This window comes from Simochromis diagramma, unplaced genomic scaffold (assembly GCF_900408965.1).
Source record: "Simochromis diagramma unplaced genomic scaffold, fSimDia1.1 OVJJ01000753.1, whole genome shotgun sequence".
Classification (NCBI taxonomy): domain Eukaryota; kingdom Metazoa; phylum Chordata; class Actinopteri; order Cichliformes; family Cichlidae; genus Simochromis; species Simochromis diagramma.
The window spans coordinates 18,422,005-18,436,255 of NW_024387523.1; the positions used below are offsets into that span (position 1 = coordinate 18,422,005).

The 14,251-nt window shown below is 41.3% G+C and overlaps 1 protein-coding gene across 5 annotated transcripts in view; it reads left to right on the forward strand.

Moving 5' to 3' along the window:
• The window catches only part of LOC120726551 (regulating synaptic membrane exocytosis protein 2-like), a 54,758-nt gene that overhangs the window by 25,709 nt on the left and 14,798 nt on the right, over nucleotides 1-14,251 (forward strand). For 3 of the 5 annotated variants that reach the window (XM_040020209.1, XM_040020211.1, XM_040020214.1), the window contains 8 exons: nucleotides 1,033-1,192; nucleotides 3,745-3,813; nucleotides 4,065-4,200; nucleotides 5,887-5,994; nucleotides 7,572-7,619; nucleotides 7,733-7,798; nucleotides 7,891-7,950; nucleotides 14,133-14,242. In XM_040020209.1, the coding sequence (XP_039876143.1) occupies nucleotides 1,033-1,192; nucleotides 3,745-3,813; nucleotides 4,065-4,200; nucleotides 5,887-5,994; nucleotides 7,572-7,619; nucleotides 7,733-7,798; nucleotides 7,891-7,950; nucleotides 14,133-14,242 (757 nt within the window). Of the gene's footprint in view, nucleotides 1-1,032; nucleotides 1,193-3,744; nucleotides 3,814-4,064; nucleotides 4,201-5,886; nucleotides 5,995-7,571; nucleotides 7,620-7,732; nucleotides 7,799-7,890; nucleotides 7,951-12,963; nucleotides 13,114-14,132; nucleotides 14,243-14,251 lie in introns of all 5 variants that reach the window. The other 2 variants (XM_040020210.1, XM_040020212.1) reach the window with 2 other exon arrangements.

The following is a 14,251-nucleotide window of genomic DNA, read 5'->3' on the forward strand; positions in this document are numbered from 1 at the left end:
GTCGCACCACTCAGCCAGACGATAGGCTAACGTGGTTAGCCTACTCAATGTAAATTACACACAAACAACATTAAGCTATTCACCCAGAGAAGAACGGCTGCTGCTGCCATCATCATCAACCGATAACAGGCACCACACCCGCAGTAGATGTGCTCGGTGTGAGGTCTTGCAGCAAGCTATCAAATACGGTGCATTTCTCAACTTTTAAGAAAACGCTATGCGTCGCCAGGTGTTTCATCAGATTCGAGGTGTTACCTCCTTTGCACAGTATCACCTTAAAGCACTTGTTGCAGGCTGCTGAGTTTGTATTTTTTGCTGTGAAGTACAGCCAGACTTTTGACCACTTTGCCTTGGGCATTTTTAATCTGTAGCTCTGCTCTGAAAGAACGTATGTACCTGGGCCCGCCTACTATCCTGGGAAAGGTAAAATGATTGGCTAGAATCCAAAGTGTATGACATTTCAGGAAAAAAGCACCGAAATGTGCGCTGCTTTTCGGTCTGGTTACTACCATTTATGTTAGATAATAATGGCACCGGATACCGTTATCCATTCCTACTGTTCAGTCCTGCAGTAATTATTCAGTTTTTATTGAACTATAGATCCCTAGCACTGGTTCATCTTATTGCAGCCTACATATCAAAATACCAATAAATGATGCATGTTGCTAGGCAACCCAGTGTGACTTGTTGTCTTACATTACTTATTGGGGTCAGAATAACGTCCTCTGCAGTTCTGAATATAAGTGATCGTGATTTTTTTTTTTCTTGTCCCACACACCCCTAAATTCACAGATGATTAAACACATTTTCGGAAAAGTCATGAAGTCTGAGATGATGGAATTTTAATTTAACAGAATTTGAAAATTCCAAGGGGTCAAAGTGACCCCCTTTGTGATTCTAGTGTTAATTAGCACTGAAAATGCTAAAACAGGTCCATGTGTTTGTTCCCAGTTCTTTATTTGTTCTCCTTTCTACATACTCTGTATATTCTTAGTGTTCTCTGTATGTTTTGCATCCATTCTCCTGAGTCAGATCCTGATAGAGATGGAGTCGGCTCTGCTCGACGATCAGCCTCACTGGTACAAACTGCAGCTTCATGACGGTTCCTCGCTGCCACTGCCCAAAGCCTCCCCCTACCTGCAGAGGAGGGGACTGCAAGCTGAGCACACACACAGCAGCAGGAGGCTGCAGAGTAAGACTCACACACACACACACACACACACACACACACACACACACACACACACACACACACACACACACACACACACACACACACACACAATAAACCTGTGTCACAACCTCACACAACAACATGTTATTTGATGGATCATTTGGAGGGATGCTCTCCTCTGCTGGGACTGGTAATTTCACTGTAGTTGATATATGCTCTGATCACTGGAAAATGAGTCGGTTGCTAAAGTTTTGTTCAAACTGGTTTACCATGTTATAGAGTCAGAGGAGAAAGGTGAACGCTGAGATTTGTTGCGAAAAATTGACAAGAGTCAAATGAGTGAAGGAGTCCAAAACTTGACATTCATCTTTTTGCAGACTTAATGGAGAGTCCAGCCTCTGGTTGCTGAAACCCTCTAATATGTCTATCAATGGTAGCCTTTGTTTCTGTTGATAGTCAGCGGGTAGTAGCAAAGAAAAAGGGAGAAAAAACCTCGTTATACAGTCACTTTGCTTCACTAACACGATGGTCTCTGCTTGCCACGTTGCTGCTGGGCTCTTCCTACGTGTATGCCCCTGAAGTCAATTGTAGAAGAGCTCAAAATGAAAGAATGTTGGATTGGGCTTATTTCATCAGTGAATGTTTAGTCCAACAACCTAACAACCAGTCACAGCAGAGCAGGCCTCTGGCAGATCCAATCCAACACCAGTCCTCTCATTCATTTCTTTATTTGTTTATTATGCTTTATTGTTAACGTCTTCTTCTTCTTCTTTTGTTTCATTTGTTTTTCTTTATTTTAAATCATCCACAACGCTTTGCTAGACAAAGGTCATTACTATAACTCAGGTAAAAACGTGCGCCCGTGTGTGTGCGTGTGTGTGTGTGTGTGTGTGTGTGTGTGTGTGTGTGTGTGTGTGTGTGTGTGCATGCACGAGTGAGCTTCTGACCCTCTGTTGCTAATGCTGACCTCTATGGCATTTCCCTGTGTGATGCTAAGCTATCCATTTCAAGTGCTATTTAGTATTTATAGTTTTAATAAGTCATTGATTGATAATTGCTGCACAAATATAGCCCTGCCTGATCATATCATAGTGATGCAATTAAATGTTATTTTACCAGGCAGAAAGCTCTCATGAAAGATATTATGTAGCCAAATCATGGGAGACGTAGTTCTTGAAATATCTGTACCTCAGCTACTCAAAACTTGATGATTAGGGTTGAGGGACTAGAACAGAACTAGCTGCCTGGATCCTGGAATGATTGATTAGAGCGAGTGCATCCAGAAGGTTATTGGGTTCCATATAATACTTGAAGACATGTCAAACTGTGCATGAAAAGGTTCTGGACAGACTGTTCAATGGATTATTGGTAAATCTCTCAAGGGAGTTCTGGATCTTCTTGTGGGAGATCTTTGATGTTGTACCAGGAGGAGTCAATTGGACGTTCTAGGTGTAGGATGTTGAATATATGAACATATGGTCAGCCCAATTCAACTTCTTAAAACAAAAAAACAACAAGTAAGACACAGTTTTATGAGGAGTTTTATGGTTGGAAATCCTCAGGTGAACAGCTACAATGACCTAACCAGTGGTACATATCAGATAGCTGGTCAAAATGTTGCTTAATTTCGAAGGCAGATTTTTTTTTTTTTTGTCAGTATTGCCATTGTAACCTGTAACTGTGTTTTAGTTCAATTACCCTGTGAGATGGATTTCATTTATGATATTGATAGCACTGTATGGCCCCGTGGAACAAAATATGACCCATCGCTGATCTGGAGTTCACAACAGAAAAATAAATCAGAGAACAGAAGTGATCACTGCATCATTTCTATAACAGTGATGCAGTTGTTATGTCCAGCTTTATTTCTGCAGAGAGACTCATGTTAAAGTCGTGAGCATGGACTCCTCAGGACGGAGGAGGTCAGTGCTGCTCAAATTCCCACAGGTGTTCTATCGCTCTTTATATTTTTCTTCCAGCTGATCTTTGCTGGATGGGTTTTATTGCTCCACATTTCTCTTTAAAAGATGAGAGCAAGTGACACACTCATCTCTACTTTCCTCCTTGGATCTTTTGTTTGGATGTTTTTATGCTTTAACAGGAAGTTGACTTCATTTTGGTACACTGATACACACTCATGATGCCATCTATAAATGTTCTCTTTCTAGTACCTTAATCTCTCATGCAGCCACCTATCATCAAACTCTGACCACTCTGCTTCACTTTTGGGACTAATGCAGAAATCTTATTTGTGTATAAACATGCTGGCCTTTGTGTGGCCAGAAAATTATTAATTTCAGCATTCAGTCCGATACTCTGACTGCTGCTAAATTTCACGCATTTGTTAAAGGCTGATGTGGATGTGGATGAAAAGGTTCTGGTCAAGGAGTTGTAAAAGGTTTAAGGGAGTCTGTGTGTAATATCAGATGAATGTGTCTTTTATTGCTCCTGCGTTAACTGGTTTGTCCTCTGGCTGTTCGGTCTGGAGTGTTAGATTTGTTGACCTTCTTGTAGAAGATTACAGATGAGCTGCTTACAGGCTTAAATGTCCTCCCTCTCTCCATCTGCAGGGTCTCAGAGGATCAGTGACAGCGAGTTTTCAGATTATGACTGTGAAGACGGCATTGGGGTGATATCAGGTAAACTCCATATCCCATCATTCACTGCAGTCTCATTTTAAAGGATACAGGAGAGAATACTAGCTGGCTCAAGTGGATTAAAAACATGCTGCTGTAAGACAATGGGAATCTAATCATTTTATAAGTTCCTCAAACTGCTTAAGGTAAACCATTTGAGGATTATGACATAAATGTGACTGCATAACTTGAGATTACAAAATAACTGAGTCAGGGTTGATGGTTGAACTCCTGCTCTGTTTCTCTGTGTGCAGACTACAGACAGAATGGGCGCGAATTCCATAGCTCCACCCTCTCAGTGCCAGAGCAAGTGATTTCTCCCAATCACTGCTCCCGTTCCGACATGGTCAGAATGAGGTCACGGTCACCGAGCCAGCCGCCTCCTCACAGGTAAGTATCTGTGTGTTGGGGATTTGAGATGGGCCCAAAACATGACAACAGAAGAAGAAACTAAAAAAGGTACCTGAAGAGCTAAAATTAGAAAAGCAAGATGGGACGTGAGGGTAGAAAGGGAAAGATGCCACCAGAGAAGATTTGGGAGCACAGCAAGTTGATGCTTTAATCTGCAATCAAACTACAGTATTTGTCTTATCATGTACGTCAAAAGATTCTTGCATGTGAGAGCTTATTGGAGATAATTTATTGTGAGTTTATTGGTCTTTCCCCATAAAGTTATAAATATGTATTTCCATCTTTCTCTATCCTTATTGCGCTTATCCAAAAGAGTGACTATATGCAAATATTAAGTTTGTAATAAGTAACACCGTGTTTAGGCTATTAAAACTCAGCTGTTCTCAAGCGATATCGAGTCTGATGAAGTGCCTCAGACTTTGTCCAGGTGATCATTTACTGTGTGCAGCATTATCTTATAGTGCATATGTCCTATTTGTATCCCTTGGAAATCACTGCTCCAACAGGTAACAGCACCTGTGCAGTATGTTTGCATGAGTCAAAATGCTGTGGAAATAATGCCAGTGTTTTTATATTATCAGCGGCTGTGGATCGGGTTGAGCAGGTTGTCGAGCAATCGAAAGGTTGGTGGTTCATTCCCCAGCTACTCCAGTCGGTTGAAATTTCCTTGTAAATTATAAATGAAGTGGTTCTTATGACGTGCTTTCTACCTACTATTCAGACTGCAGTGATCGCGTCAGAATGTTCCAGCATCTTGCCCGAGGCGCTTTGGCATGCAGGCTAGAGCAGACAGGGATCAACCACCAACCTTACAATTATTAGATGATCTGCTCTACCTCTCAAGCTACAGCCAACCTGAAGTCCAAATGTTCAGCAAATGTTGCACTATATGAATGTGTGTGTGAGACTGGATGAATGAGACTTGTAATAGAAAGTGCTCTGAGTGCTCAAATTGAGTATAAATGCACTACATAAGTACCAGTCCATTATCAAATAGAAGCCTAATAAACTCAAAACATTAGTAGCTAAATCCATATTGTTCAAGAGGAAGGAATATATAGTGCTCCTATGACTACAGAATTTTTGACTGGATAAAACTAGCTTGATCAAGACGGATTCTACCAAGTACTTTGGCTCTCATAACTCTTTCAGCATTTTCCAAAAATCCAGACTGTCCTTGATATCATTCAGACTGTTGGTCACCTCAGGGACTTCGACCATGTGTGGAGAATGTGTTAACATCATTCCCTGTTGTTTAGATGTTTTCTAAGAAAGCTAATAATCTTTGCATTGTCCGCGGCTGTTTCACACTCTAGAATTGTAGCACCATCCAAAATTGCTCTCATGTCTACATTAGCAAAGCTAAAGTTATGTTGGTCTGGCATGATGGCAGCTGTAAAACTCACACGAGTTGTTATCTTCCCTTTCCTGGCAGTTTCTTTTGCTATGCATTTTTTTGTCACTGGTTTACTGCTTTAAAAGTGTAATCATTAGTATTCAAGGTTTAATATGACTCACAGGTTTTTATCTTGAACTTTGAACTTGAATTTTTAAACAAATAAGCTTTTGAAGCCAGACAGGAAGTGGTCTTCCTAAAGGCATCATCCTCATTTTATCCGGACTTTTCTGTTCTTGCCATTCTGACCTTTGACATCTGGTTGCCAGCAATAACCCTCTTTACCCGTTATATCGGGAGGACGCGGTGCGGCTGCTGCGGGGCTCCAAACTGAGCCGAGCATTCTCTGATGCCAGCCAATACAGCACCCCGAACAGGTAACTATGGTAACACTAGGGATGGGTATCGTTTAGGTTTTATCCGATACCAGTACCAAACCGGTATTTTTGAAACGGTGCCGGTGCTTAAAGAATGGAGAACACACACTTTGTCCAAAAACCTCTCTTAGCTGTTTTTTTGTAAAAAGATAACAATGTTAGCCTTTTCTGTAGCTATAGGGGATTTATGACATCACTCTTGGCTGGAAGCAGTGCTTAAACAATGGAAAAAAAACCCCACAAATTTTATCCAAAAACCTCTCATGTTTAGCTGTTTCCCTCTTTTTCTTTGGTCATTTTAGCCTTTTTTGGCCAGGGTGAAGGGAGTATCTGCCATCAAACAAGAAGACAGCCGCATGTAACTACGACGGTGTTTGCTAGTTCACCTTACATGCATTAATGTAATAACGTGGTTAGCCTACTGCTGCCGTCATCATCCGTCATCATTTCTGCTACACTGGCAGGGCTAGGGGCCAGGACTCTACTCTTCGGGTTCTTGGGGGATGTTGCTAACTCCAGGTCCGATAACAGGCACCACACCCGCAGTAGATGTGCTCGGTGTGAGGTCTTGCAGCAAGCTATCAAATACGGTGCATTTTTCGGCTTTAAAACCCCCCGCTATGCGTCGCCAGTTGTTTTATCAGATTCGAGGTGTTACCTCCTTTGCACAGTTATCACCCTAAAGCACTTGTTGCAGGCTGCTGAGTTTGCATCTTTTGCTGTGAAGTACAGCCAGACTTTTGACCGCTTCACTTTGGGCATTTTTAATCTGTAGCTCTGCTCTAAAAGAATGTACATACCTGGGCCCGCCTACTATCCTTGGAAAGGTAAAATGATTGGCTAGAATCCAAAGTGTGTGACATCTCAGGGGAAAAAAGCACCGAAATAAAGCACCAAAATGTGCGCTGCTTTTCGGTCTGGTTACTACAGTTTATGTCAGAACCGATACCAGTACCCATCCCTAGGTAACACATAGGAACATGCCCAATGTGAGTCATCTGGACATCAGCTAATCAGCATGCACCCTGCATCATGTAATATTGTTTATCTGCAAACTGATAATGAATAACCAGTAAACATGGTGTCGGACTGCAGCAGGTGTGTCAGAGTCAGGTAAACCCCACCTGTCTGCTGCTGCTGAACAGGTTTGAATCAGGAAACAGGTTGCATACTTGATTGGACATCTGATCCTTTTACAGGTTTTAGAAGTAGATTTAGTGCTTTTCTTTGATGTTTTACTACTAGTTGTTCTGCTTCTGGCTACAGTAGCAGTTAGATCTTGTTGGAGTAAATTAATTTACTGGGTGATGTACTGGGTTACAGAGATATTTTTGTGCTGCAGCATTTAGTTCTGCTTTTGAACTGGTTTTGACATTACAGCTTAGAGTTGTAGTATTGCTTATACTGCCTATATTGATTGTAATAGTAGTTATGGTCCAGGTTATAATAAGTATTTAGTTTTAGTGTCCCTGTAGAGCACTTAGTGGTACAGTTAATAGTACTGGTTGTAGAACAGCAGTTGTACTGGTCTGACTGGTTCTCTGACTGGACACTGCTTCTCCCTGTGTACTTACAAGGCCATTGAGGAGGATGTCGCTTGCCAACTCACTTGATTCCCATGACAGGTACTTCTCTATTAGAATTCCAGTAGTGGCAGTAGTCATAGTACCAACAGTAAAAGCAATGATCTAAGAAAGTGGGGTATTTTTCTGTCTTGTAATCCTTTTCTGTGTGTAAGATATTTTAATGGCCCTAACCACAGCTGGACAAACCACATCATCAATGGGAGCTGTGATGACTACAGGTGAGCCTTGGAAATTAGGATGTAGTGTTAGAGGTTGATGGCAGGTTCAGACTCATCATGTTTTGCAGTTCTGACGTCTTTCTGTTCTTCAGTCAGGACTTCATCCCTGATTTTCCCTATGAGCCTGACACCTACGATGAGGAACTACTGAGGTAAATGGATGAACATTTAAACAGTTTGACTATTAGAAAGGTGGACATTCAGACCAGTAGTTGTGGCAGTAAAGAACAGATGTATTAAATTCAGATCATTTTTTTAAATACATCACTTTATATTTTTAGGTAAAACTATACAAGAGATTAAAACCCTACAATCAGATGATCTCCTGTGAGCAGCACTTGGCAACAGTGGAGAATGAAGAACTAATTTAAAGATGTCAAACTTTTCATCATGGGCAACACATAGCCCACTTTGATCTTCAGTGGGCCGGACCACTGAAATTCGCCTTACTATGTAATAATGTAATAAACTTAACTACACATTTTATCCCTGAGATATTTTAATGTAAGAAAAGGGATTCAAATTTCAAGAACAAATCTCAGTTTTTCTACATTTATAAAAAAAATAGTAAATGAAAGAATTCTGTCAACACGACTGTTAGGGCTTAAATTGTAAGATAAATGTGTAAAATAAAAGAAAAAGTTCTGGGACCTCATTGCCCAGATTGATGGAATGGAAACATTTTGTTAATTGACAGACTCAAACAGACAAAATACAGCTAATGTCCAAAATTTATGTCCTTCTTCACATTTTTGAAAGCCACCCAGCGGGCCTGATTTGAGTCTTTGGCGAGCTGATTTAGCATACAGCCCTAACTGTAAGCTTTATTATGAAGGAAAGTTTTGAGTCTTATCTTAAAAGTAAATGGGGGGCCTGTTTCCCTAATCCAAACCTGGTCCTAGGCCTGATGGCTACCCCTTCCTGAGCCTGGTTCTGTTTAAGTTTTCTTCTTGTCAAAAGGGAGGTTTTCTTTCCCACTGTTGCCAAGTGTTTGCTCACCAGGCATTGTCTGGTTATTAGGGTTTCTCTCTAATATTGCAGCATCTCAACCTTACAGCATAAAGCACCTTAAGCCAACTGTTGTGAATTGACACTTTATACAGTGTCATGAAAAAGTATCAGCCCCTGATTTCTTTTTAGGAGTTACTGTTGCTCAAGAGGTAGAGCAGGCAATCTACTAATCAATATTGGTGGCTCTGTCCCAGGATTCTCCAGTCTGCATGCCAAATATCCTTGGGCAAGACACAGACACCAAAGTTGCTCTCTGATGTGTTCATCGGTGTGTGAATGTTAGATAGAAAGCACAGGAAAAAAAGTGCTTGTGTGAAAGGGTGTGAATGAAGCAAGTTATATAATGTACTTTGAGGGGGGTGGGGATATTTGTCAGACTTAAATATCCCAGATCAAACAATTTTCCTCCACTAAACCTCATAACTGCTTACCTTGGCAGCAAGAATTGCATGAGCAGTGAGTCTTTTATATCACTGTGAAAGAATCTTAGCCCACACTGCTTTGCTGAATTGTTTTAGGTCAACAACATTGGAGGATTTTCCAGCATGAACAGCCTGTTCAAGTTCAGAGCATCTTAATCTCATTTAAATGAGATTTAATGTCCTATAGGATTTTCTGGTAGAGAGCAGAATTCATGGTTCCATCAATTACAACAAGTTGTACAGGTCCTGAAACAACAAAGCAGCAGATCATTACACTACCGCCACCATGTTAGCTTTATGTCACATGTAACATGACTCAAACCTTCCAAAAAAGTTCAGCTTTTGTGTCATCGATTCACAGAATGTTTTCCCAGAAATCTTAAGGATCATCATGATGTTTTTCGGGGAAATGTCAAATGAACATTTGTGCTCTGATGACGCAGTGCAATGACTTTCAGGACATAAATGCTAAATTTCTATGATGTATGTCAGGACAAGATCCGCAGTGCAATTAAAACTTGACTTGGTTTATTTACATTATGAGAGTAGTTATGTTTATGATGTAGCTGTCTTCTTACCCACTGGTTTCTGGAGTCCACATTTGGACTCAACTTTAACCTGCTTTTATTTTGTGATTTTTGTTTTATTTTTGTTGGTCTTTTTGGTTCATATTTCAAGGATGAAGTGCTCATTTATAAACTAATTCTAGCTAGCTCGGTTATCTAGCTGCATTCAAAGACTGTACAGGAGCATCACTTAGACCAGTGGTGTCCAAACTTTTTTCACTGAGGGCCACATACATAAAAATATAGGAGGGGCTGGGACACTTACTAGAAATTAGGTATATAACCTTAACTTTAGTGTATTAATTAATTAATTAATTAATTAATTAATTAATTATTAAATCACTTAAAAGTGGTCAAATGTGTTATATTGTTGAATATAATTAAAGACAAAACTGCCTTCATCACAGCTTTCCATAAATGGATCTTTATTGATTTATTCAGAAAAAGCTTTGGTAGCTCATTCTCAGAACAGCAGCCTCAGATTTCTTCTTAGACGGAAGATTTACAGCACAGAGAAAAAAACAATAAAGGGGAAAATGGGACGAGTACATTTCAAGTTTGTTATTTAAGTTATTAGGCTTAGCAACACACCTATTAACGTTCGTTTGAAATGATTATCAACATTAACAGACTGAACTGGACTTAATAACAGGAGTCCATATAATTTTAGTAAATTATTCTGGTGAGTATCAGCTGCGCCGGGTATGTAAATCGGGCCATCCAGCTGCGGTGCTGATCGCCACTCGTGGCAAAAATCCAGACAAATGTCACTTGATCAAGAAGCAGATCTGCATCAGATGAGATCAGCTGACTACGTGTGCGTGCGCTGTGCACAGTGGTGTGTACTCTTAGTGTTAAAAAACGCATATAAGAAAGTGGTCTGCAAAAGCAGGGTAGTGACAGAATTGATGCGCATTATTGATATTTGAAGCATGTGTACCTGCACATTAACACACGGGTACTGTGGAATATATTTTTACTCACCTAAAGTGCTCGTGCTCTCGTCCACTCCCCGCAAAACAATTAGCAGCTGTGCGGTGTCTGTGGCGTCGGTGCTCTCATCACATGCGATGGAGTAAAAATCAAAAGCACAGCTTTATCAGACAGTTGCAGTTTAATGCTGGCTGACAAGTCTTCAGTGCGTCGCACAAGTGTATCTCTGGACATGCTGACGTTGTTGAAGTCCTGCACTTTTTCTGGGCACATTATTTCGGTGACTTTAACGAGGCAGTGTTTTATGAGGTCTCCATCTGAAAAAGGCTTGCCATGTCTTGCGATGAGTTGGGCGACCTCATAGCTGGCTGTTGGAGCCTTTTCCTGGACAATTTGAGCACGAAAAAAATACTGTTGCTGACCCTGCAGGAGAGCTACCCTTTGCTTTAATATCTGCTCTCGCTCAGCACCAGTGTCGGATGCAAAGGCCTGATGTTTGGTTTCATAATGACGTCGTACATTATACTCTTTCATAACTGCCACAGTTTCAGTGCAGATCAAACAGACACTTCCCCTTGGATTCTTTGAAGAAATATTCACTCTCCCACCGTGTCTGAAATTTTCTGCACTCACTTTCTACCTTTCGCTTCTTTGGTTCTGCCATGTTTAGTAACTTGGGTTAAGTTTCTTCTGTGATTGTGAAGACACTTCACCCGTTGTCTACTGGTGGTGGTCAGAGGGCCCGGTGGCGCCAGTGTCCGGCAGCCTCGCCTCTGTCGGTGCGCCCCAGGGTGGCTGTGGCTACAATGTAGCTTGCCATCGTGTGTGTGTGTGTGTGTGTGTGTGTGTGTGTGTGTGTGAATGGGTGGATGACTGGATATGTAAAGCGCTTTGGGGTCCTTAGGGACTAGTAAAGCGCCATATAAATACAGGCCATTTACCATTTACCATTGTCCTTTTTGGTGGAGCAACTGCCTTGATCAACAGTAGCTCCTCCTGGTGTTAAAACTAAGAAGTGCAATCAAAGGAGCTTGCAAAGAAAAGCGTCTGGACTTCTTTAAGTTGCTTGAAGACGTTTCACCTCTCATCCGAGAAGATTCTTCAGGTCATCTGACTACGATGACCTGGATGACTGAGAACCTTCACAGACTAAGAAGTGCAATACACTCAAGCAAAAGTTGAAGTGCGGGCCATAGTCTATTCTATATATAAAATTACTTGTGGGCCAATTAAAAATGGACCGCGGGCCAGAGTTTGGACACCCCTGACTTAGACATAGATACCTGTTAATTACTAAGATCAAAGATCAAAATAAAATCCTAGAATTTCACCAAATGTGGGGCTGAAACTTCTTAGACAGTCTGTTATTACATTAACCTTGCAGCAGCCATATTATTGGTCAGATAATACAATTTAAAAATGCTCCAAAAGGCTCCAACATCACAAACATGGTCCAGAGTCCAGTTCAGAGACTGATTTGCTGAGATGACGTCTAGCAGGGAGCTAGCAGCTACAGCCATCTGTGTCGCCATCCACCTGTTAGTCAAAGAGGCCACGCCACTAATAATGGAAATTTTAAGCCAGTTTAAACGGGTGAGTTATGAAAACATCCTCCTCATATGAAGGGGTTATGAAGGGGAAAATTATCTATACAGACCAGACCAGTTTTTGTATCAGGCTGTAATCATGTTTATTTCTGCTGTAAAGTTTTAATACGGGAGGACTGACTCACTGCTGGAGCCTCTGTTGGACCTCAAAGGAACTGCAGGTTTTGATATTTATTTTAGTGCTTTGTTGCTAAACTTACCATCAATGCTAACATCTCCCACAATAATTATTTTATCTAAAGTGATTGCCCTCATTAATTCAAATTAAAAGTAAGTAAGGGGCAAGCAGAAGATAAGCAAAAGCAAATAAAACTTTTTAAAAATATTTTCTAGTTCAGGTGTAAGAGACTTAAGAATGAAAGGCTGCTGACACTGTGTAGAGCAGTTGTAGGGAACACTGTTTTTCTACTGTCTCACTGAAGCCCTCTGGGAAATTCAGTGCCAAATAAAAGAATCCTCTTCTCTGGTGGCATTTCATCAGCCTTCAGTGCCTTATACTTCATGACTCCCAGTCCACCACATGTGACAAAGATCTGGTCGTCAGCGCGACGTGGATAACTGACCTGTCCTGCAGCTGCAGTGGTTGTCATAGTAATCTAGGTGACAGTTATCATGGTGATGTGCAGGTACAGTCGTGGGATGGACCGGAGAGATTACTACAGCCGATCTCGTTCAGCCGACCGACCCATCTACACACGCTCACACTCAACCGATCGATCTGACTCCACACACATGAGGTCTGGACGGTCTGCTCCCCCCTCACCTGCCCTGATCAGGTGACCCTCAGCCATCCAATTAGAAAGCAGCTCCATCTCCATGTTTGGGGCATGTTTTTTTTTTTTTTTTTTTAAATTTGGTTGGTTGTTTGTTTTAGACAAGCATGAATTCTGACTCAATGGTGACCACTACAGTTTTATTTTTCGCCTTTATTTTACCCCCACCATATGTCCCAGTGACATCACCAACACCTGAACATTTCATATTTGACCGCAGCTTTTATATTCTGATTGTTTTGTTTTATTTTGGGTGGCAAGTTAGTCTGTGTTGTTGTTGTTCATTTGTTTGCTGGTTGTGTTGCATGTGCTTCTAAAGAATTTCTGTTCACTTTCTGACACCTAACTGTTGGATGTTCAGTTTCCTCCAAACTGGGCTTGGCACTCAGGCGTATTGCCTGCAACATACAAGTACCAAATTTAAGCAGGGAGGTTTCTGTCTGCGATCACAGTGCTGCCTCTATCACAGCTCTGAACACACCCAGTGGCAGCTGATGTTGGTCAGCTGTATGTATCTGTATTTCACAGAGACAGATTTGTTTGTAACGTCTAAGAGACATTAGAGCTACAAACAGGTTTTCAGCAGTGATGGGGCCTTGCACTCTTTGTTTCAAGTGTGAATTCTTTCTGTTCATGTTATAATTTTTTTCCAACAGTTATACAGAATTAATGACGTCCAAAGGTTTACATTCCTACCTGGTTGTGTGATGTACAGGTATGCTTCAGGATACTGTAACATCACAGTTGGGTGTGGCTGCATGTGCAAGAAGAGTCCACTCTAACTTTTGCTTGTTACTGCTTCTCAAGCAAAAACATCTGGAGTGACTGCAGACTTTTCATTAACTGACTGAATACAGTGCCAGACTAAATGCTGATCAAACTCTATCTGTGACTATGGAGGGAACCTCAAACTGACTGTCATCCCTGACATCTGACCTTAAATCTCTCCTGTCAGGATGGCGGTTTGATTGTTTAATTTCTTTCTCTTCTTCTTTTTAAGAATTTATTTATGTTTTCATCAGGGCTAATGCTGGAGGCGGTTCCACCTTGACAAGCCCAACGGGGACGCCTATTTGTGGTCGCCGAGGACGCCAGCTACCTGCTGTCCCCCCCAAAGGAGCTCTCGACAGAAGTGCGTATA